At 42.1% G+C, this 23,284-nt stretch overlaps 1 protein-coding gene across 1 annotated transcript in view; it reads right to left on the bottom strand.

The window, feature by feature from the left end:
* Positions 1 to 23,284, bottom strand: part of man1a2 (mannosidase, alpha, class 1A, member 2) — a 150,993-nt gene that overhangs the window by 101,242 nt on the left and 26,467 nt on the right. The window contains exon 3 of the mRNA XM_069155072.1: positions 17,934 to 18,195. Coding sequence (XP_069011173.1) covers positions 17,934 to 18,195 — 262 coding nt within the window. The remainder of the gene's footprint in view (positions 1 to 17,933; positions 18,196 to 23,284) is intronic.

The following is a 23,284-nucleotide window of genomic DNA, read 5'->3' on the forward strand; positions in this document are numbered from 1 at the left end:
AATAACCAATTTCTATTCACAATCCTGCCTCAACAGTTTGCAGTGGAACGGGCTCCTACGTGCTGCCAATAAATGGACAAAGTAGTGTGCAGTTTCTTCCATGAAGTTTACAGTGCAGATTTACCAACACTGAGATAAAGAGCTTTTTCATTCGATCCGAACCGTCATGGGAGAAGTTTCCTCCTCTGGAATTGACTGTTTGTGTACTATTTTGCTGCAGTCTTACTGCAAGTCTTCAAAATCCTGCCTCATTAGTACCTGTAGTGCCGTTCCAAGGGTCTGCATGCCTGAGGCACAAACTACTTCAAATGCAGAAAGAAGCAACATTTACTTTGGTAAAACATTGTCAAATGTGTGGTTGCAGCATTTCTTCTGAAGCAGACAAAGAAGCAGGACTCATAGTACAATAGTTTTACAAATACTGAGAAAAAAAAAAATTATTTGTCGCTTCAAAAGAGCTGAAAATAAAGAGTAAATTTCAAAATGATGTCAAATATACTGTATATCAGGTTTAAGCTGTGTGATCTAACTTCTGTCTACATTTTGAGTACTGGGTGGTGGATATGTGGTGCATGTCTCATTGACAATTTCCCCCCCTGATAATTAGAGCTCAACCGAAATAACAGCCGGTCAATTTAATCACCTGACATTGGCCCATCACAGATATTCTTGTCTGAGTATATGTTGGCCTCCATGCTCCCATATGAAAACTTTTATTTGAACATAACGCAGAAAAATAATTAGAAAGTTAATAAAAATATGAAAGATATTTTTCAAGTTTTAAAGTTTGAGTGCACTGATGTACGTGTACAATAAACTCAAATATCTGCCTTCATTGCATGTCTTACACTTACAAGTGGAAAAAGTGTGGGTTTTGATCAATGTTTAAAATGGACTGCTCTGCTTTATAATATGAGACATGTTGCCAGTAGGTGCAAATAAAGACACTTTGCCCGATGACTCGGTGTTATGAATATCACCTGTTATATAATGTTGCTCACATTTGCCAAAATCAAGCCTCACTTACAAAAATAACAATTTATTAGTCTTAAGCTGGCTTTACTATCTCTACAGCACACTGCACACAAACAGAGCACGGCAACGGGAGGTGCGTGGAGCCGGGGGAAGCGATAACCTTTGTAAGTAAGTAGTCCAGCTTTTGTTGCTTGATCAGCATCAGTACCAGAGTTCCACATGTTTTCGTGACCACAGATGCAGGCAAATCTGCGATTTCACTTGAGCAGAGAGCACAAATCAAATGTTGTGTTTTACTTGGGACCCAAGACGGTTTGACAGGCCGGGGGGGCAACCAGGCCGGTTGTTCACCCTGAATTCGGTCAGTGCCGAGTTCTACTGTGACCTTCTGAGGCGTTGGAGGGAAAACATCTGGCACCCAAAACTCCCCGCTGGTTGAGCTCGACTTATATTTTAGTTATAAATTATAATTAGTTAATGATTTCTTTTTCCTGTTTTGGCCACTATAAGAGGCACACAAATATGTATCCTTATAATAATGGCCATCTTTGGTTTTGGGGTTAGAACAGATGTTGCAGGATGCAGGACTTAATTAGACAATACCAGCCTCATTACCTTAATCAGTCAACCTGCCTCCTGATCAAACATACTAACACACACACACACACACACACACACACACACACACACACACACACACACACACACACACACACACACACACAGGATCACAGGACAGCTTAATAAATCATGTCTTGTCTTTCTTTGCACCAGACAGGATGGGGAAAGCTGCTCATTCCTGAAGGATCCCATCTCTATTTTGCTGTTGTAAATGTATTAATCATGTAACATTATATACTTGAGGTCACTTTGGAACAAACTGGAAGCCCAGAAGTGGCCCTATGTTATTAAAGTCAGAGTCTGAGGGAGATTAAAAAGCTCTCCTCTCCTCCCTCATCCTATCAAGTGATGAGCTTCAGAGTGAAAAGTGAAGTCTCAATATGGTGCCAGGTTTGATGCAAAAGGCAGAAATGTTTCTCAGTGTGCGAATTTATTAAGTGAACGAGAGGAAAATTGTGTCAGTTTGACGTTTAGGTCCTCTGCAGAAATCTACAAGGTCTAAATGCTGCCCAGGATCAACTCTCAGCGTGTGGAAAACAAGAGTGCTTGATAATTGTTTTTTGAAATATATTGTAATATCCACAGAAACCTGTAATCAACAATATGAATTAATGCCAAAGACATCGGCTTTGTTCAAACTGTAAACAAATCCGATGTGTTTCTCAGATCAGATCTTCAGGAGAGACTGTCCACACTGTTATTTGCAAGTGAACTGATCAGATTTGTTGTCTCCAGACATCACCAACCTATCTGCATGGGTTGCTATGGTAACAGCATCCGGTGACGTGGCTTTCCAACACAGAAGCTGCTGGCAGGGAAGTGGCAGCAGACAGTATATTTTGGCTTCTGCCGTGGACTGTTGTTATTGTTGTCCACTACAGCAACAAAATCAACACTTTCTGCTAGCGGCAGCGGAGATTCTGTAAATGAGACTCTGAAAACGACGAGTGAATCCGAGTCGGCAGAGCATCCGGACTGAGACGCATCTGCAGAAATCTCCAAGTGTGCTTTAGATCTGGATTACAAAAAGCACATTTCATGAGGTTTTTTGCTGTTCAGACTTTCAAAAATGAATCCGGATACACTCTGGATGTGAAGAAAAACAGATCTGAGCAGTCTGAACAAGGCCAGAGTGTCTGCTTGCATATTTTTAAGCACAGCATCCAGCTCTTTAGATATAAAGAAAAAAGTTAGCCGACTCATGCAGAAGAGGCAGGTTGGCCTCCGTCCTGATGTCCAACAAAGCTGCAGTCTATTAGAAGCTGTGACCTTCACAATGGCAGTCTGGCAGGCTGTAGAAAAGAAGCTGAACCTGCCTCTGGCCATCTCTTTCCCAAAGGACCCACAGCCGTGATCCAGGCACCCTTATCCCTCATGTGCCACAGTCTCCCACACACATCCACAATTACAAAGTACGAACATGACGAACCACAGGGCAGTGAAATATTCATAAATCCCCTTTTCTAGCCAGCGGCTGCGACCAAGGCCATTACTTTTGCTATTTGGGAAAAAATAAAATAAAGATAAAAAATGAGCTTAGCTCCCAGAGAAGAGGGACACAATGACAAGCTTGTGGAGGTTCGGGGAGCTGAGCTGGAGTTATGTGCTGCTCTCAGTGACCTCCAGAGTCAGTTTGACTGATTTAAAGCACTCGCCCGCCTGCCCTCATCTTTCTCATCTGCTTCCAACTCACCCCATGGAGGTCTCCTATCTGGCTTAACGGAGGGTCTTTGAGAAGAAGCATGAGTGTGGAGGGAGTGTGACATCTGAATTGCCTCTTGCAGTAAATACATTCATGGCACTTAAGCAGAGGGTGGCAATAAATTCCCCATGAAATTGAGGCAGTAAAAGAGTCTAGATAGGCTGTTTTTAAACAGCTCTTAAGCTCAGAGTTCAAAAGATGGGGGCTTACAATGCGGTTGCCTGCAGAGGAAGAGATGGAAGTCACGTACAAATCAAACAATTCACTCCCATCATGATGTCAGCTCTATTCATTTCTGAATCTAAATCAAATGTGGCTGTTTTCCAAGGAGACAATGAGCGTGTCAACAACAAGGTTTTAATCTGAGGGATGATGGTACATTACCAAAGGCATCTGTAACCACTAGAGATTTTGCTGAGCTGTTTGTAGGTAGCGCTCCTATTAATACTGAATCTCTGCAAAAGTGAAGAATTACTGATGACTAATGGTCAAGGGTTGACTAAAAAAAATGATACAACACACTTTTTTGGTAGTCAGCACCAAATTCCACCTTAAATCCAGGATTCTTGATACAGATTTTGGAGGGGAAAAAAATGACCACTGAAGTTAATGAGTGTTAAAAGCCTGAACTCTTTTATTTGGAAAGGGCATTCCAGATACAAAAGTAGGGGAGCCTTCAAGTAATTAAAAAAAGATATTACTTTTATGTTAAACGATAAAATACTGTGCCACAAACTATAAAATAAATCAGCTTGTTATGGCAGCGTTTCAACTGTGGTAGCAGCCAGGATGTTACACACGTTCACACAGCTAGACCACTGACTGAATATAAAAGTGTTTGTAGCTTCCGGCTCTGAAAAGTGAGGCCGACGCGGAAGTTCTTTAAACTGCAATACCGCCGGGTGCCACTAGAGGTCGGCTCCGTAAACTCCCAGTCAACTTCTCTCATCAAATTCAATCTGTAAAATTTCTCCATCAGTTATCTCGGTGTTGTTAGCTAAAGTCGCTCCTTCTTGTTAGTTTTTTGGCGGTCCATCTAAAAATAATCCCGTCATTAATTATAAAATAAGCTTCAAAGAGCCCTGTTTTTGGGGGCGTGTCTGTTTGATTGACAGGCCTGCGGTGCCGGGTGCTGATGATCCCAGGTGACGACACGCCTGAGGAGTTGTCTCCTGTATTTCAATGAATTTATGCAAATAGCATGAAAAAAAAATTACACACAGCAGCACACAATCTTAAAAAATAACAAGCCTGCAGATATCACAGATGATAAAATGTGTTCCTGAGAAATGTAATGATGACATCAAAAGCAGTGTAAATTCACACCAATGGAGGTGACTGTTAGTCAAAGAGACAGAACAAGGAGCCCTGGTGAGAATATACTACTGCACAGTTCAAAACATTTTAATAAAAGGTGGCACTACTTGAATCTACTGATGGAAGTCAACCGCATCAATCAAATGCATAACAATGAGGTTTTTAAGACCTGCCCCCCTGCCATGGAGATAGTAATCCAGTGATGTAAATCCCTCAACACACTCTGAATCATGTATGGATCTTTGTACATGTACACATGCACACATCAATACACACATTCACACACAAAGTAACCCCGACCCCTAATCCCTTCCTTCTCTTTTATTCATGCTTCCTGCTTTGTACTTTTTATTCTACCCATATAATGAATATTTCACAGTGAACTGAAGTTATTTTTCTTTCACTGTCCAATGACCTATAAAACATTAAGACATAAATAAAAAAAATAAAAGGGGAAAAACAGAAGGCACATGATTGGGTAATTTAAAAACTTTAATAAAACTTTATAACGTATATTGTTGATTGCTTTTTTGACTTGGAATTCTTTTCGATTTTTTTTTTTTTTTTTGATAAATATCTGTTGCACACCTTCGTTTACTCCTTCAACGTTTTCACCAGGAGACAATGAACAGCGGGGGATTTGGGAGTCTTCCGCTTTGTTTTGCTTATTTGAAAAGAATAAAGCACCTGGCATGGCAACTGCTGAGTCATCAACTTGATCACATTAAAATGCAATGCTTATGAAGTTTAATAAAACAAAACTAGAGCCTGAATGATACTGGATTTGTTGAGGCTGATACCAATATCGATATCAAAGACTACAAATATTCCAATATTTACGTATCAGTCAAAGTGTGGTCCATTAGTTTTATAATGGAGGCAGGACGTTTTACAGTTTAATGAGCTTTACTGGGAATGTAATGATTATAAACGACTGTAAAACACAAGTAGATCAGTTTCTTAATGACACCAAACATTTGAAATACATTTGAGCACAATTGCTCAATACATATCAAAATGAATGGAAAGACTCGCACTACAATTAGAAAACAGGAGTTCAGTCCATGTCTGCACTGAGCATCATGAACACACCTCCATATGCATACTGTGCTGCAACAACCACTTAGCTGATGGCTTCCTATTCCTTTTCTATCTGGCTATTGATTGGTTTCAATTTGGCATAATGAGCACTACTGGCACCGTTACAAAATGCTGACAAATGTGAACTGCCACTGTAAAGCATGGCAGATTAAATATTTAGATTACCAAATAAAATACACCATCTGTCATCTATAGAGGGGTTGGCCAGGAAATGGATGCTCTTTCTAACACTCGTCTTCAGTACAGCAGTTGAGGGGAACACCACAAGTCCCTGCCTGAACTCCTGTGTCAGCCAAAACCACTCATACTGGTCTCAAACTGGGCATCCAGACCAGGTCAATGTCATCTGCTCAACTGGTTCCCAATGTGAAGGAGCTGAGGAGTGTTTCAAGTATAAAAGACCTGATGTTGGCCAGCAAAAGTGAGGCAAAAAATGTCAGTAGTATTAAAGAGTAACGTGTGTTGCTCACCATTATGATGTGTTATTGTTTACCAGCGCTTTTACTCGGCTTCTATCCCCCCAAAATGGTTGCTGACAGGGCGAAGACGAAGGCGCAAGCGCTTTAAAATAAAGGACTTCACTGGTGAGTGGAAACTTAAATTGTCAAGTAGCAACATGGAAGTGTTACGGATGCATTGGCTTAACACGCAGGTTTGATTACAGCTTCCATCGGAGCGGCAAAGAAAACAGTTGGATTCTTGTGTTTGTGTTTTCTGATTCCTGATGGAGATTTGTGGGTGTTTGAGTTATTTAAGGAGAGCTGCTGAAAAAAACTCAATTTATTTCAATTCTATTTCATTCACATCGTGCTCAATCACGTCAATCTGTGGGCACTTTACACCGTAAGCTCAGGCCCTTACAATGTTATCGAGAGAAACCCAACAGTTCCCCCATGAGGAAGCACTCTGGGAGGGTGGGGAGGAGCCGATGGGAAACCTCTACCTTTCTGTTTGGTCAGTTTAGTCACAGTTAAAATGTCAGACAGCAGAAAATGTGTTTTTCCACTCCTGCTGGCTTTTAAGACAAAAATGGAGCTTGAGCTATGATTGCTTTGTTTTTTCTATATCTGTCTGAGAGAACAAGACAATCGACGCGATTGATTAACGAGTGGACAATCGTCCTCCACTCTCCTCCATCTGTGTCTGTGTGTGATGCAGAGGTTGAGCTCCGCCCCTTCCTGAAGCACACAGAGATCAGAGGACAGAAACACAGCAGAGTTCAGAGTTAGCAGAGATAAAAAGAAACGGCTGCTAAAAAATTAGGACTAAATGATATGAATACAATATTTTTGGTTGGGTTACAGAACATCCATCTCACATTAAAAGCCCTCCAGTTTCACACAGGGTCCAGTCGTATACCCGGTTTTGACCAACACAATATGTTTCTTCCAGGAGGGGCAGAGGGTCCCAATCGAAGGACAAACACCATTTCAGCTTCGGTAAATCTTGTTACAACACTTTATTTGACACTTTTCACACTATTTTGGTCACACACGAGTTGCGTGCGCTGCCGTGGTGATTTAGAGAACATCCGTGCAATTTAGATACAGAAAAGAACCCCGTCTCCAAACTGCATGAGTCCCTGTATACACACAGCCACACTCAGATGCACACACGGGTAGCCATTTTGCAAACAGAAGAGGAGGAAAACAAAAAAACCCAGTGAAAAGTTACTGAAGTGTCAGTCCTATGATTTGGTGACTCTGGTTTCATTCGGTCTTTTCTGTGGTATTAAAGGCTGAAAGAGAAGCGAAGCTGCAGATGGAGCCGTTCTACTGTGGCAGCAGCCCGCAGGGACACAGAGCCATTGTTAGGTGAGTCTGTCCTCCGCCAGCTTCAATGTCAGTCTCTCTCCATCACCTGAGCCCTAATTGGTGAGGCTCATTACGCCTGTCCTGCACTTACAAGGAGCGGGATGCTCCTCGCCTTCAGCTGCTAACGGAGTTTACCAGCAGTTCTCCAGTCAAAGACCGTTCAGCTCCCAGTCTGAGCTGATAGAGCTCCTCTGATACCACTTATTTCAGGAGGAATAAACAGCTATCATGAGCATGAACTACTGCCATGTGGGTTGGATGAATATAATATGGCGTGTAATACAAACAAAAAGCATCCTTGCCCTGTGCACGGCCTACATGTACTGTGGGATAAAACCAAACACCATCTTCATATTTTGCATCTAAAAAGACTTGATTTGAATAATCAACATTTAATATTCCAGTGTTGGTGGGTGACGTTAAACTGTCTACACTACCAACTTCTTCTGACAGCGTTTGTCCAGTCTTCAGTGCGTGGTTGACATAATATTCACATGTCCTCAACAGCGATGAGGCTGAAGAGGCTCCTGCAGTAAATCTCTGGCATCACTGTTGGATTCAAGTACAGCAAAGTGGGAGCTTTCTTACAGCCATTGGAAGGGAAATGAAGTTCAGCTGAGGAAGAGTACCGAAGCAGCAATGTTACGGTCATGCTCCACTCAAAACATATCCAACACAACATTCTTGGCAAAGGGGACTTTTCTTTTCTTTTAGCGACGTTCTCGCTATTCCCACAGTTGTTTACAAGCTATTCAGATGCGTTTGCTACTTTAGCTCAGCGATGGTTTCTCTGTGTCGCTCGCACTCTCCTGCTCTTACGTTTGTTTATCCCTCTGCCTCCTTTAGAGACGATGGCACATGTAATAAATGTAGTTTAATTGGCGTGATGGAAGCGAGGCTCTGCGAATTAGAAGCGTGGCTCCGCACCATGAAAACCCACGGGTTAGCTGCTACGCTAGCCAGCTCCCAGATGGAGGTGTGAGCCGAGCCAGCGCAGCGCCGACTCTTCACCCGGCAGCCAAGAAGGCCGGGTGGCTGGGTGAGTGTCTGAAGAAAACATAACCCTGAGCAGAAACCCTCCATTCATGAATTAGAGAGCAGAGATGCCAACACTGGCGTACAGAAGAAACCGGTTATGTAACATCAAACTATATCAATATAAACACTGCTGTCTCGTTCTGTATCTCATTTTAAAACACATCGATATGCCTTAAAGAGCCAAAATACCCAATATATCGAGAAATATTGTGACTGATCGATTCAGCGATGTGATGACTGAACTTTATAGTACTTTTAAGGCACTAGTTTGCAGCATTGTTGCACCTGATTGTATTAAATGTGACATGAGTCTGAGTGACAAACTGGCAAAACAGTCCCGTTGACTTACATTCATCATGTAACTAAGAAACTGTATGAAAAGAGGTGGAGAAAGAAGGAGCAGTATGTCTTTCAGGGCCAAATTCTATTTAAGCAGGATTGGAGAAAATGACAGCAGAGGGACGGAGGATTTGATTGAGTGAGCCAAACATGAAATGAAGCAGTAATTTCTGCACACACACAAAAAAAAAAAAAAAAGAGAGAGAAAGCTGTCAAAATGTGGAGAAATTACAGCAGCCAAGGTTGAAAAGAGAAAAAGACACCTGACGATTAGGGCTGTTCACCGACAAGTTCTACAGAAGGAAAATATACAGGAGCAAATATATGTGTTCATGCCTTCCAAGTTTTCTGTAATTTAATTTTATCCAACAAAAAAACGAGACAAAAATGTGTTTCAAAGAAGTGGGGTCGCTTCAAATATGCACATCATGATTTGACAAGACTACAGAAGATATCCTCAGGTCTGGGATCAGTTTTAACGACAGTAGAAGTAACAACAATTTAAAAACCTTTATTGTGCCGATGTGTTTGACGATGTACAGTATGTCTACTCAACGTATGCTCCACCTTCAGCTTTAACTCTTTGTGTTTCCTTATTCACTCATAACTTCTGCTCAACTTCTCTTTGGCGGCAGCGTGTCCATCTCTGGATAATAATTTGTTTGTTACTTGTTAATCCAGCATGCGTTATTGTATTATTATTGTTATTATTATTATATGTACGTATTATTTCAAAACAGTTACTCTTATTGTTGTGGTTATAACTCTTGCAGAAATAGAAAAGATATAAATAATAATTATTTACTTATAAAGTGAAACACACAAACAGTATTATCTGACATGATCTGTATTTTTGTTCTTATACTCGATACTAGACTTTATGCAGACGTAATTGCCAGTGATCGTGATTACGATGCTGTAATTCTTTCCTAAATGATTTGACATGGAAAATCAACATTATTTTGTTCAGATAAATACTCAATTAAATATAACTGCATGACAGTAATCATATATGAACCAATGTGAACGTGTCAGTCCACTTATGTGCATATGTAACAGCTGGATGATTTGGCAAAACAGTTCATCGAAATTATGATTTCAATTGATATCTTTTCTTTCCATATACACTCAATGCGAAACATGATTCAGAAGTAGTTTTCTTTTCACTAAAACTTCAGTCCTTTCCCCACTGACCCCTACAACAACGTCACCGTGCATCATTTGCAACGATAAACTCCACAGCACACAAACCTTGCTTTTAAAATTAAGTTCAAAAAGGTATAAACTGTTTTAAATTGTAGGATTCGACAATAACGTGCTCATAATATTACTGTTTTTTTTAAGTGAGAGATTACGATACAATACGATACGATGCGATGCGATACGATACGATGCGATGCGATGCGATGCGATGCGATGCGATACGATACGATACGATGCGATGCGATGCGATGCGATGCGATGCGATGCGATGCGATACGATACGATACGATACGATACGATACGATGCGATGCAATGCGATACGATACGATACGATACGATACACTTTATTGTCCACATGGGGAAATCTTCCTTGGGAAAGTGTTGCTGCATTCGATAGCATTCTCCATTTTGAATATAACATAACATAAACAAACATTTGTGTGCCATAAATAGAGAGATTTAAGTAAAAAGAGACTTCACTTTACATAAAAATAGACATTGGTTACTTATTGTTGCTAGGCCGGTCTGTTCATGAGAAATCTTTCAGTTCGTAAGTGTTTTATTACCCAGTTTAAGCAGTAAATCTGGAAGTTCACAACATCTCCTGACGTCTTTACTCAGAAACCAACCAACAGACAAATCAAACAAACAGACTTTAAAAAAGACAGTCTGAAACATACAGACTGACAATGAATTTGACGGCTTCCCGGAGCCTGAAGGGAGAGTTTCCATCTACAGGATTTGGATATCATACATATCAGACAGATATGTTTTACTGCTGAAGAGATGAGCTGTCAAATGTCACCTCCCTGCCACGCTGCAAAAGGCTAGTTACAGGAGAGCATCAAGACTGACACGGCCAAACATGACTTCCTCTCAAAAATATAAGTTGTATCTCTGCCACAATCCAAGTTCAAAGGGAAATAAATATAAACAACAACACAAAGCCAGGGAATGCAGGGACGGCCTTCCCACTCTGGGAGACTTAGATAGTGTTGTCTTCAGAGGACAAGTGATTGTTGTTGAACACAAATCAACCCACACATCCTTCTGAAAACCGATGATTCTATGAGAAAGATTCCTTCGAGGATTCTTCCAAATGATCCTGAATGACGGAGGAGCAGCGTTCGCAAGCGAGCCAGGATTTAACGGTGTGAACGAGATATTGAGGCGACAATGAGGAAGATAATAGAAATGAGTGATAAGATCGAACAAGAGGGAGTGAAAGGGTTAAATACAAAGATAGGAGGAAAAGGAGAACGAGAACGAGACAGAGCGCGATAGAATGATGAAAGCTGAGCAGTGCCCTACCCCGCAGGCACACACACACACACACACACACACAAACAACACACACACACACACACACACACACACACACACACACACACACACACACACACACACACACACACACACACACACACAAACAACACACACACACACTCACACACACACACACACACACACACTCACAACACACACACACACACGAACAACACACACACACACACGAACAACACACACACACACACAAAAACACGAACACACACACACACACACACACACACACACACACACGAACAACACACACACACACACGAACAACACACACACACGAACAACACACACACACACACAAAAACACGAACACACACACAAACAACACACACACACACACACACACACACACACACACACACACACACACACACACACACACACACACACACACAAACAACACACACACACACTCACACACACACACACACACACACACACGAACAACACACACACACACACGAACAACACACACACACGAACAACACACACACACACACACACACAAAAACACGAACACACACACACACACACACACACACACACACGAACAACACACACACACGAACAACACACGCACACACACACAAAAACACGAACACACACACACACACACACTTAAAGTATAAACACGGTGTGCAGTTAACATACGAAGCCATCTGCTGAACACTTGAAGCTCTGAAGACGTGAGAGAGTGTGAACGCTGGAGAGAAAAAGAGTGAGTTGGTACGAGGGACGGAGAAGTGGATCCTCATCGCCTCCACTGCAGATATTCCACGTCTCCATTGGAAACCTTCGCTGTCTCTTTATGGACCAATACATCTGGATAGCAGCACCTTTTAGATTGCACTTAAAGAGGACGGCCTCGGCCATCGATTTATCTGAGCTGTCCGGCCCCAGTTGGAAGCTCCGTGGGGGGACGCGGCGCTCTCTAACGCCGGCCACAAATCTGTAATGGTTTGCTTTGTACTCTGCAGGCACAGCTGAGCCACCGGTGAGCCGAGGCGGCGGCCACATCTACGGCACGGAAAAACTCTGTCCCGGATCCTGCCGTGAGACCACCATCTTTTTTCTTCTGGACACATTACTGTTAATTGCGGTGCGAAATCGCTGCAATTACCAGTAATCACCTGTTGATTGAAGGAAGCGTGCTTAACTAGCCTGTTTGTTTACATTTGATCTGGATCTGTTTGAATCTAATTCTCCACCGTTTCGCTCGATTCTCGTCTTTGCCACAAAATTAAAAGGCTGCTTCTCAACTTCTGTCCAAACCTGCATAAGTAGAACTAACAAAAACCGGCCTGTAATCTTATGATGCACGTAAACCTCTCACTGTCTCCAGAATGAAGGAAACACTGAAGCATCAGTCGGGTGTTTTCAGTCTCAGCAAACATCTCAACATGCAGTATACCGTTTCATTCAAGCAATATTAAACTCAAGGCGGCGCTTCAACGTCATTATCGGCACAACAGTGATGCGGTCAAGACCGAAGTCCTTCAGCATCACTGAAGTTTATATAACTACTCAGCAACTACATAAAATATGGCATCTAAATGTGTTCATATTGTGGCGCAATTCGCTCTCAAAATATACAACTTTTTGTTGGTGTGATCTCCGTTTCCATAGCAACACATGGGGTGCGACTAACAACTGGAAAACCATCCGTCACATCAGTAGACTCTTATGTTTGGGCGGCACGGTGGTGCAGTGGTTAGCACTGTCACCTCACAGCAAAAAAGGTTCCAGGTTCGAATCCGGTCCTGGGCCTTTCTGTGCGGAGTTTGCATGTTCTCCCTGTGCTTGCGTGGGTTCTCTCCGGGTTCTCCGGCTTCCTCCCATCATCCAAAAACATGCACCTTAGGTCAGGTTAACTGGCGCCGCGCTAGTGGCAGCCTGCTGCAGCATCTCCCCCCTGAGAGACCCCCTGCTGTAGTGAAGAAATTTCCCCTCAGGGATTAATAAAGTGTATAAAATAAAAAAAATAAAAAAAATGTAACGTATGCAATGTTTGCCACGCCAGGAGGTAGTCCGACCCTTAGCAACCACCTAGCAACAGAGACGAGATCTGGTCTGTTTTACTGCTTTCAAGAGATCGTTTCTCAAACGGAATGAATGCAGCACAAAAACAAATAATTGCTTAGCTCTGTCAATCTTGTTGCAACTAAGATATCTGCTAAAAATAGAAGTCCATAGACACGTGTATTTATAAGATAGCAGCGCCGCGTCACCGACTCACCAGACTGCGATCAAATGAGCCATCATGCCTCAAAACACAGTCAAGCCAGCCGCTGCTTGAATTTGACCTGCGACTCTCCGTGATGTTACGGTGCTCGGCGGATCAAAAAAGACTCAAACTCAGCAAATGGTTCACATTTAATAGGCTTAGAATAAACATCTAATCAATTTCAACACACAGTATACTGTTTTATTAAAGAGTCCAAACACACGCCACGCTTTGACGCATTTAACAGTAATGATTGGTTGTCTGCTAACGTTACAAGCAGCATCCATCTTAAGTTATGAGCTATACAACGTTATCTTAACCAAGATCACCAAAACGTACCAGATTAAACTGTAACAACAGAAAGCTCGGTCCAAACCATCAGGTGGACAAAACTGTTTGCCTTCTAGCTTTTAGTTGTTTGTAACTAGATCCCGATAATCCAACTCAAACACAAATTATTGGCTTACATGGGTTTTGATGTGTTGTTTATTTGTTGTTGTTGTTTGTTTGTTTTTGCTTTATTTAATACAGGGGTCTTAGTATTTGCAGGCCCCACAGTTCACAGCACACAAACAAGTATCATCAACTTTTCATCATTTTGGAACAAAACTATCAGTTCTCGTGACATCTAGTGATTGTCCAGATGAACTTGTGCTTTTCCAACATTATTAGTGAACATTACTTACTGATAGTGAACTGTACCTTTGAATTACAGCCCGTTAACTGCAGTGGGCTTATTACAACAGCCCTGGGGCAGCATTACCTCAGGATGTGACAGGCGAGCGGGACTGCAGGAGTCAATAATCAAATTCATTCAATTCCTTTTCTGTTTGGCCTTCAAGATCCTTCTTTCTCCAAACTCAGGTTTAATGGTCACTCATGACGTTAAGGTCGTACAATTAGCAGAACAGCAGAAGAACAAGGAGCTCTGAGCGGACTGAAGAGGGTTTTTGTGTTCTGGAGTCATATTTGGAAAGTATAATCATTTATATTTCTGGAGCAACAAAGGGCCTGATCGACATGAGTGGTCAAAGTGCAGCCAAGGTACTCTGCTGGAAGTATCCTGAAGGAAATTCAAACCATCACAACCTCAAAGTCAAATCATGTCAATAACTATCAAGACTTGGTATTATGCGTCACCTGATCGAGTAAATGACATTATTTTAACATTTTTAAGAGGTTTTTAGAGAGTACTTTTACCTCGAGCCTCAGTCCGTCTTGTTTGAAGGAAAAAGGTTTCCTTCTGCTAAAATGTTCACTATCAACTAATGGCAAACAAATAAATAATCCAGAAACTTCTCAAGAATTATAAGCCTGGGCCAAATATATTGTTTTATAATTAATATGGAGAACTGAAGAGAGTGCAGAGTCCAAATCAATAACTGAATTTACAGTGTTTATTTAAGAAAAAGAAGGTGAGGGGTTCGTGCTAACGGGGATTTTAAGTTTTCAATAATTGTTCTTTTGAAAAACAATTAGTGTCATTCTCCGGTTGAAACAGGTTGTTTGTAGTTTTGGGGACATCAGGCATCAACGAGTCGTGTACCATGTTCCAAATAACATACTTCGCTTCACTTAACAAATAGTGCTTTTACATGTTGGGACTCTTACTTGTGTAATACTTGAATTTCAACAGTGTAGTGTTGTCTCAAACCGCACACTGCTGTTCTGCACTAACCGGAAATAACCGCAGCATTTGAACGCATCGCCCGACAACATACCTTCAGTTTTAATCATTTTACTCAGAAATGAAGGTGTTTTCGTTTCCCTCTTCTTTACACACAATAAACACACTGAGTCGTCTGTTGAACAGCAGTATGGTGAAAAATAAACACTTTTGTTCTGCGTTCAACAACAGCTGCAGCTTCCTCCGACGCCTTCATTTGAAACCTCTTTACGTCGGTGGCTCCGCCCCTTCTTCTACGGAGCCAAGAGAGCCACCGTTGAGGGTGAAAAGTGTCCAGAGTTTCACACTTCTTTTTTGAACCGTTTTCAGTGCATCATGCTGGTACTTGTAGTTTGGTGAATGTTTCTGAACTGGACGGTGTGAACACACTGATGTACTCAGAATAGTGAGTGTTAATAGGTAAATACGCCATTTGGACCACAGCACCGGACTGCACACAGAATTACATGTTGAAGCAAAGCAGAAAAACTTGAGATAGATATCATACCTCCATTTAAAATCCTCACTGGTTCAACAACTACCGCTGCTTGACTTACTGCTGTCTGTCTATGTCAAACAAAAGATGAAGATGGATGCTGAAACACCTCCCTGGATTTGACTTTACGACATCTAAAAGCCGGCCAAACGGCCGCCTGTAGCCTGGATTTAAAAAAGCTCCTGATATTACACTCACAAATGTCTTGCAGTGTGTGATTCTGCTTCGTCCGTGGAATCACAAAGCAATCAGGACGAGGGGAGTGCGCGGTGCTGCAGCCCATCCAGCTGCTACTTTCTTGCTCATTTGGGAGTGTATGGCATTCTCTGTGAATGGTAATTATGTCCGGAACAAAAGGGGCATTTAGAGACAAAGGCGGGTTTGGATTGAATGGGCCGTCTCCAGTGCGCAGAGAGTGTTCTGACTCCAAGTGCTGTTTCGAGAGAGACGATATGAGGTAATTATGCAGGAGAACTTGCAGGGGCGGTGGGGAGGGGGGAGGAGGGGGAAGGGCTTGGTATCTATAGAGAGGGGGACCAGATAGCACCATCTGCATTCTGCACATGCACTCTTCGTCTGGCTCGCCGTTGCCTTCAATAAAAAGCTGGCGCCGAGGCAGGCAGTGGGCAACAGAGAAGTATTCAAACATACAGTACTGGCCCCTCACACACACATGCTGGGATTTCATTTGCACCACACACCAGACCTTTCACCCCGGTCCACTGCAAGATGGTCTTACCAGGATTCAGTGAATGGGAAGCTGATGGCACTGATTTAGGACTGTGGATTAGACCAAAGCCCTGTGTGTCACATACTGTATGTTTTACACTGGAAAACACACACTGAAAGTACAAAAGATCAATGGCACGGACTTTTTCTCTGTTTTTTAACATCCAGATGTGTTTTAAGAGAAGGAGTTTTTATAAGGTCTGAAGTTAAGAAGCCAAAGGACATCCTTACTTGATATATAGAGGGGAAGGGTGGTTGACTGAAAACTATCGGGAATGTTATCATGACAATATTTATTTTAAAAAATGAAGAGGGATATGTAAAAATCTGAATCACAAAACACTGATAAAACAAAGCTTATACATTGAATTGATTTGAACTGATATTTCCTCATTCTCAGGAGTCAGTCTTCAGCACCGAGTTGTAGGCATGTGTTTGGTTCAAATTGTATTTTTTTTATCTAATCCATACTCCTATGGGTCTGGTTCTTTATCAATACTGTTATCTTTTCTTTTTGATCACTAAAGAAATATATAACATTTAAAAAAAAAAGAATAAATAAAATGTACATTTTAAATATTGTTTCTACAGCAGCAACAGTACGACGGTGGATGAAAAAGTTCAGAGCGTGCTGCACTGCGACGTGCACAGAGCAGAGAAGTTGGACATCCGCGTGGAAGCGCTCCAAGTTTCATCACTTCATGATGTGACACATTAATGGGGAACAGAAAGAAGTAACAGGAAGCCAAATCCAGCGAGCAGGTGCGTTAATGTGGGCGAGAAACGTGTGTTTTCAACGCTACGTCCAGTAAAATGATTTTAATTCTTGTTCACTTCGAGGCTGAGATCAACCGGCCCTTCCTCCTCTCTACCAGCAGTATCTGTCCAGCAAAGTGTGTTCACATCAGCAGCAGAGGAAGAGGAAGAGGAAGAGTAGAGAACTGTGCCACACACAATTAGCCTATTTAGTGTTAAAGGTTTAAATTAAATTGTGAACCTTGCTCACCATATGCACTCCCAAAGTTTGCCTTTTTACATTACATTACATTTAGCTGACGCTTTTATCCAAAGCTACTTACAACATACCGATAGTACACCATCGGGAGCAATTTAGGCTTCAGTGTCTTGCTCAAGGACACTAAGGCATGTGGACAGGAGGAACTGGGTATCGAACCACCAACCTTCTGATTAGTGTGCAACTCACAGCCTCCCATTAATCCGGGGTGACCCTTGTATAAAGGTTAATATCACCGGCCCTGAACCAGCAGTAAGATAACATTCATCAACTAAATGATGAGGATGGAAACTGAAATCAAACATCTTTATCTTGATTCGTTCAAATTAAATCTAGAAGCGGTCCTCTTACCTCTCGGATCTTGTCGCGTTTCTCTTTGACGTTGGGCTCCGCCGGCTCTCCGTCGCTGACACCCACCACCTTCGGCATGGGGACGGGTGGCAAAGGTTTAGGCCCCACGTCCTTCTTTTTCAGGTCCTCCATCACTTTGTTCTTCTCCGTCTGGATCTCAGCCTGCAGCTCCTCGCGTGACTTCCGCAGCTTCTCCTTTGCCTCCTGCAGCGCTCGCTCGTGGTCGGCACGAATCTTGTCTCGCAGGCTCTCCTCCTCTTCCCTGCAGGAGGAACACAAAAGGTAAGTTTCCCTTCAGTGGGCTGTGCTTGGATCCCCATTAGCCGCCACACGGTGGCTGCTAAGAGTTTTCGTTAACCAAAGGTGGCACAAAATAAGTGAAAAACATTCGGGGAAGGAAGGTGTGTAGAAGAATTTCAATTAGAAATTATTCAGGATGAACATTACGAACAAACTCCATCGTTGGGAAAAATAAAATGGATGTGTTGTAAATAAAATCAGTTAAACATTTTGCAGGTTTGTTGAGTGAAATTTCACCTCTGTCCCTTTTAAACAAATATACCTGTATTTAATAACACAATATTGAATTCATATGACAGGAAGTGGTCACCGAGCGGCGGTCAGCTGTGGCGTCACTCGTTGGTTTGTGATCTGCCGTTCTAAAGCCTCAAGTTTGCTATTCCGGCCGAGGCCATCTTACTATTTTGGAGCCAGAAGTGACCATATGTGGACGAGCTGGGGAGCAGCGAGGATGTTATGCCGGCCCACCTATAGCAGAAACCTGACTGCACCACGGGCCTGTCAATCAAACAGACACACCCACAAACATGACGCTTTTTAACACCTATTGTAAACAATAGGTGTTAAAAAGAGTCATGTCATTGATCAATGATGGGAGTATTTTCAGAAGGGCTGCCACAAAACCAAGAAGTAAATCCAGTGAATGACACCATAATGACTTGTGGAAAAAATGCTTTGCGTTTGTATTTTATTTTAATATTTTTCAGACCAGGAAGCTACGCCAACTTTTATATACGGTCTCCACCAAATCAAAAACAAAATGCAGAACCAGATGCAACACACCAGAATAACACTGGAAAACAAACCATCTCTCTCTCATGGCAAACTTTGCCCTGAACCCCACTAGTCTGCAGGAAATAGAGCAGGTGTGGAGGAACACGACGGAGGCTCGCAGCGCCGCGACGACATGGAAGCATCATCTGTGGTTCCACATGGCGGTTTCCCGCCCCGGGGTGTTGACACAACTCTCCCCCGTGAAGATGTGGGTCACAAGTGAAAAACAAACATAGCGGGGAGCTGCAGCAAAAGGTGACAGGAGGACAACGACGCCGTGCCGTTCTACGGCCGTCACTGAAAGCTGAAAAGTTGTCTTTCTATCATGAGGGGTTAAACTACCACGACGGTTACCGACGAGTCCTCCGCAATGTCTGATGAATGGGACGTCGCCGTGGAGCCGCAGGCAGCTTTTTGGGAAACCTCCTCCCATGTCTGTTAAATGAAGACAGAAACAGATGACACATCCTTCGTGTCTCAGCTGGCGGGACTTTACATTTATTCCATTTATAGGTCACAACCTGTAGATTCAGAATATTCAGGCGACACGTGCAGTGTGGGATGTAAGACATGAATTAAAACGTGGTTTTAATTGTTTTACATTTGCAGTTATAATGCTGGTTTTTGCAGTAAACGCAACGTCAGCATTGTTTTAAATAGACATCAAATCCAAGCGGGTCATTGTTGTTTCTTCGAGTTACTCTATTTCATCTCTTGCACTTAACAACATGCTACATTAGCAAACATCAAGCCTGACGAGGGAAAGTGAAACTGAAGTTGCATTTCCCTCGACACTGGACTGTTTTCATCAACTCTCTCCTACTGCTTTAGCTGTCAGTTCCTAAATGAACTTTTACTGTAAAATACCAGATAAATAAAAGATACCTTTGAGGTGTTGGCATGTGTTAGTTGTGGGATGCCGACTCAGATAAGTGTTGAACGTTACGTGTCATCTGAGTGCAAAAACACGAGCGTGTTTATTGACGACTTTCCGTGTGATAAACGCAGGAGATGTGGGAGGAACGTGCGACCCGTTGAGAACCGTGTGGACTCAGCTGCAGGCCTCCGCTGTTACACAGTTCAACATCTCGGAGAAAATAAAACAATGCAGACAACGTGTGTTTCAGTGTGCACACATAATTACCATGGAAACACGACCGTGTGTTATTACAGTAGAAGTATAGATCCACGGCTAAAAGACTCAAAGCAAACTGTAAGCTCTCAACAAGTGTTTCCCCTCCATTGTCTCGGGAGGGTGGGCGTCCCCACCAACAGGACCCCGACCGGAGCTTTGCTCACAGCCGAGCAGGAGGTGGACACAGGTGAGCGTTACTCGAGTCGATAAACGACACTCGTAACGTGACTGTTACTTTTTTTTTTTTTTTTTTTTAAAGCACGATAAAAAGCCTTCAACTAAGCTATCAATGGACAAACCACGACCTCAAACGGCTGAAAACCAGAGCAGAATATCAGCATTTTAAAACACACCCGACCTGTATGGACTTAAAGTAGCAAGGATGCTAATGCCAATAAGCTACTGGTCCAACTGGTACCCCCTACTAAGAAGAGCCCCCCGCCCCGGGACGCCCCATCCTCCCTGACCACGGTGCTACTTTTACTGCAGATTCAACAACTGCGGCTATTCTATAATAAAACCTATAATTTTTGGGAAGACTTAACGAATTAAAACTTAAAACGGTCTAAAATGTGGAAAATGGAAAAAAAAAATACTCAAAGTCATTATTGAGAACTTACTTTAAAAGCAACCCTGCTCTCAACCACAGTGGATGTGTTTGACACTTTGCCCCAGAATGACTAAAGTCACAGTTTTAATTAGCCTGAGAATAACTTGCAGTTACTGTCTGTGTAACCATGTTTTATTCAAACTGTGATGGATTTTCTCCTTTGCTTCATTTTTTAACTCCTTTGAGATGTCGGAGAATGTGAATCTTTGTACTCTGAAAAACTAGCAGCGAGAGTTGTTAGGAATAAAACTGTAATATAATCTTAGTAAAAAATAAAAACAGTGGCACGTACGACACTGAAACAAACCCCTTGTAAATGTAACCTCTGCGGTGTGGCAAGACAAAAGAAAACCAAACAAAAAAATAAATAAATAATGTGTTCACGCGGCCAAATGTGGTGTTTGTGGATCTGTTTGTGCTCATTAGGTGTTATTTATTTATTAACGCCCACATGTGATCTAGCCTGTGTGGATTCTGTGTTTGAATCTTCTTTTGAGGCGATGTAAGGTCAGGATGTCGGTATTTATTCCCTCTTCTCAGGTGTTCTTCATGCACGTTTACATCCACACACGGTCTGTGACTAAAATTACCGCTGATCAGAAAAAGAAAGAAGGAGTGAGTCAGCCTGCGTTAGAGCAGATGTCTTTATTGTTTACCTGCTTGATAAGAGTACATGGGACAACCTGAGCCAACCTCAGAAAGACAGGAAGCTCTTCCAGATCCATGGAGCCCGTGTAAAGAACGGCCGCGGTGCACCCGACTCAACGTACGCCTTCAAGCTTCATGCGTGAAAGCTGCAGTGGATGAGAGACGATACCATGAATCAGTTCTGCCTCTCCGCTGTCACTGCCACAACCCGAATGAAAGTGCATTTCGCAACACTATGTGAAAATGACATACTGGTTGAAGAATATACAATGGAAGTGCATCAGACAAGCAAAGCCTCAATATGAAGTGATTTAGTTTGAAGAGGTCTGAAGTTGGGAAGTTGTGGTTTCACTGGTCTTTTGAACGGATCAGTATCAGTTACACGAAGCTTTATTGAGCCCTGATCCTTGTGTTACGTTCACTGTTGCTCAGGTGTCATAAACGAAGAGCACAGTTTGTGGCAGGATGCAGAAGTGTAGTCTGATGTGTGGTATTTCAACCTATTACATGTGCGACTAAATTGTGTGCAGATTGGAAATACTTCAAAAACAAACGCAGTCCAAGAGCAACTTTTAATGTCTGAAATGCAGCATTCAATACTACTAACTTGATAAGGTGACTTAAAAGTAAACGCTTAACAAAATACAGTGTTCAATCAGGTTACTGTGATTAGGTGGAATTGTGATGTTTATTGGAAGAGACACAAACTCCTCGAAAGGTCTGAACTGTCTACAATCCTTGTTCAACTTTTAAGACCCTACAAATTATATCCAGCTAAGAAAGAGTGTGAAAAGCCAGAAGTAAAATCTGAAGTACATACAAGCTGTTACAGAGTTGTTGATGTGGAGATGTCTGGACTCAGATATTTTGGTTAAAAAAAAAAAAAAAAAAAACAGGAAAACCATCTGCACTAAATGAAATTGTGAAAAAAAATATATATATATATATTTTTGGTTGTTATTTTTCATTTTGGAAAAAGATTACATTTTAAATGATCATTAAAGAACAGGCCATTTCTTTCAAATGCATTAAAGACCTCTTCAGTTGTCAAGCATATACATTGGATTGATTTTAGTCATTTTAATGAAGTGTGCAGTGTGCAGCTGGATCATTTAGGGGGGAAAAAAAATTCGGATCAGGACTCTACCAGCACATAATCAATATTGAAGGACTTTAATAGGGGGCAAAAAAAATCAAACGGGACATCTTTAGTTTCCACAAATCTTCAGAGACTTTGGTTGCACTGTACACAGTCTGTTGCTGAGCAATGGTGAATCACCAAACTACCAAACAGGAACAACACCTCACTGTCTCACGTTGCTCCTGTCAAGTGACAAAACATCCACTTTAAGATTAAATAAGGCTGCGACGCTCTTCAGGCCTGCGTGACTGTATATCTGTGTGACAACAGGCCTGTGTGCATGTCAGTGAATGCATCACAGCAGGTTAGCTGCCTTTATGTTAATGCGGACATGAGAATATAGTTAAAGCATGAGAAGTCAAGTTGCAAGAAGAGCGAGGAGAGAAACTAATACAGTAAACAGAAACCAATCTGTAAGAGACGATCTGTGAGAAGATTATGTGGGGAAATACTGGGCTAAAGAGGGCTGGAGGAGTTTTATGTGATCAGCATGCACGAACCATTGATTAACAATGTTTCCTTTTAAGGTCCAACTGCGGCTGCAGTCATTCCCAACCTGCACTGAGCAACAGAGAGGAAAACCCAGGCCTCTTCCCCCACTTCATGATGTGTGAGCTGAGCAAGAGAAGAAAAATGTGACAGATATGTTTACCAATAATGAGGAAATACAACAGGAAAGAACTGAGATAAAGAACTGAGACAGTCGCAAGAAAGAGGCAGACGTTTACTGCTAATTATCCTCC

The sequence above is a fragment of the Embiotoca jacksoni genome, unplaced genomic scaffold (genome assembly GCF_022577435.1).
Source record: "Embiotoca jacksoni isolate LCO1_2020_lvr unplaced genomic scaffold, fEmbJac1.0.p SCAF_2, whole genome shotgun sequence".
Taxonomy (NCBI): Eukaryota; Metazoa; Chordata; class Actinopteri; family Embiotocidae; genus Embiotoca; species Embiotoca jacksoni.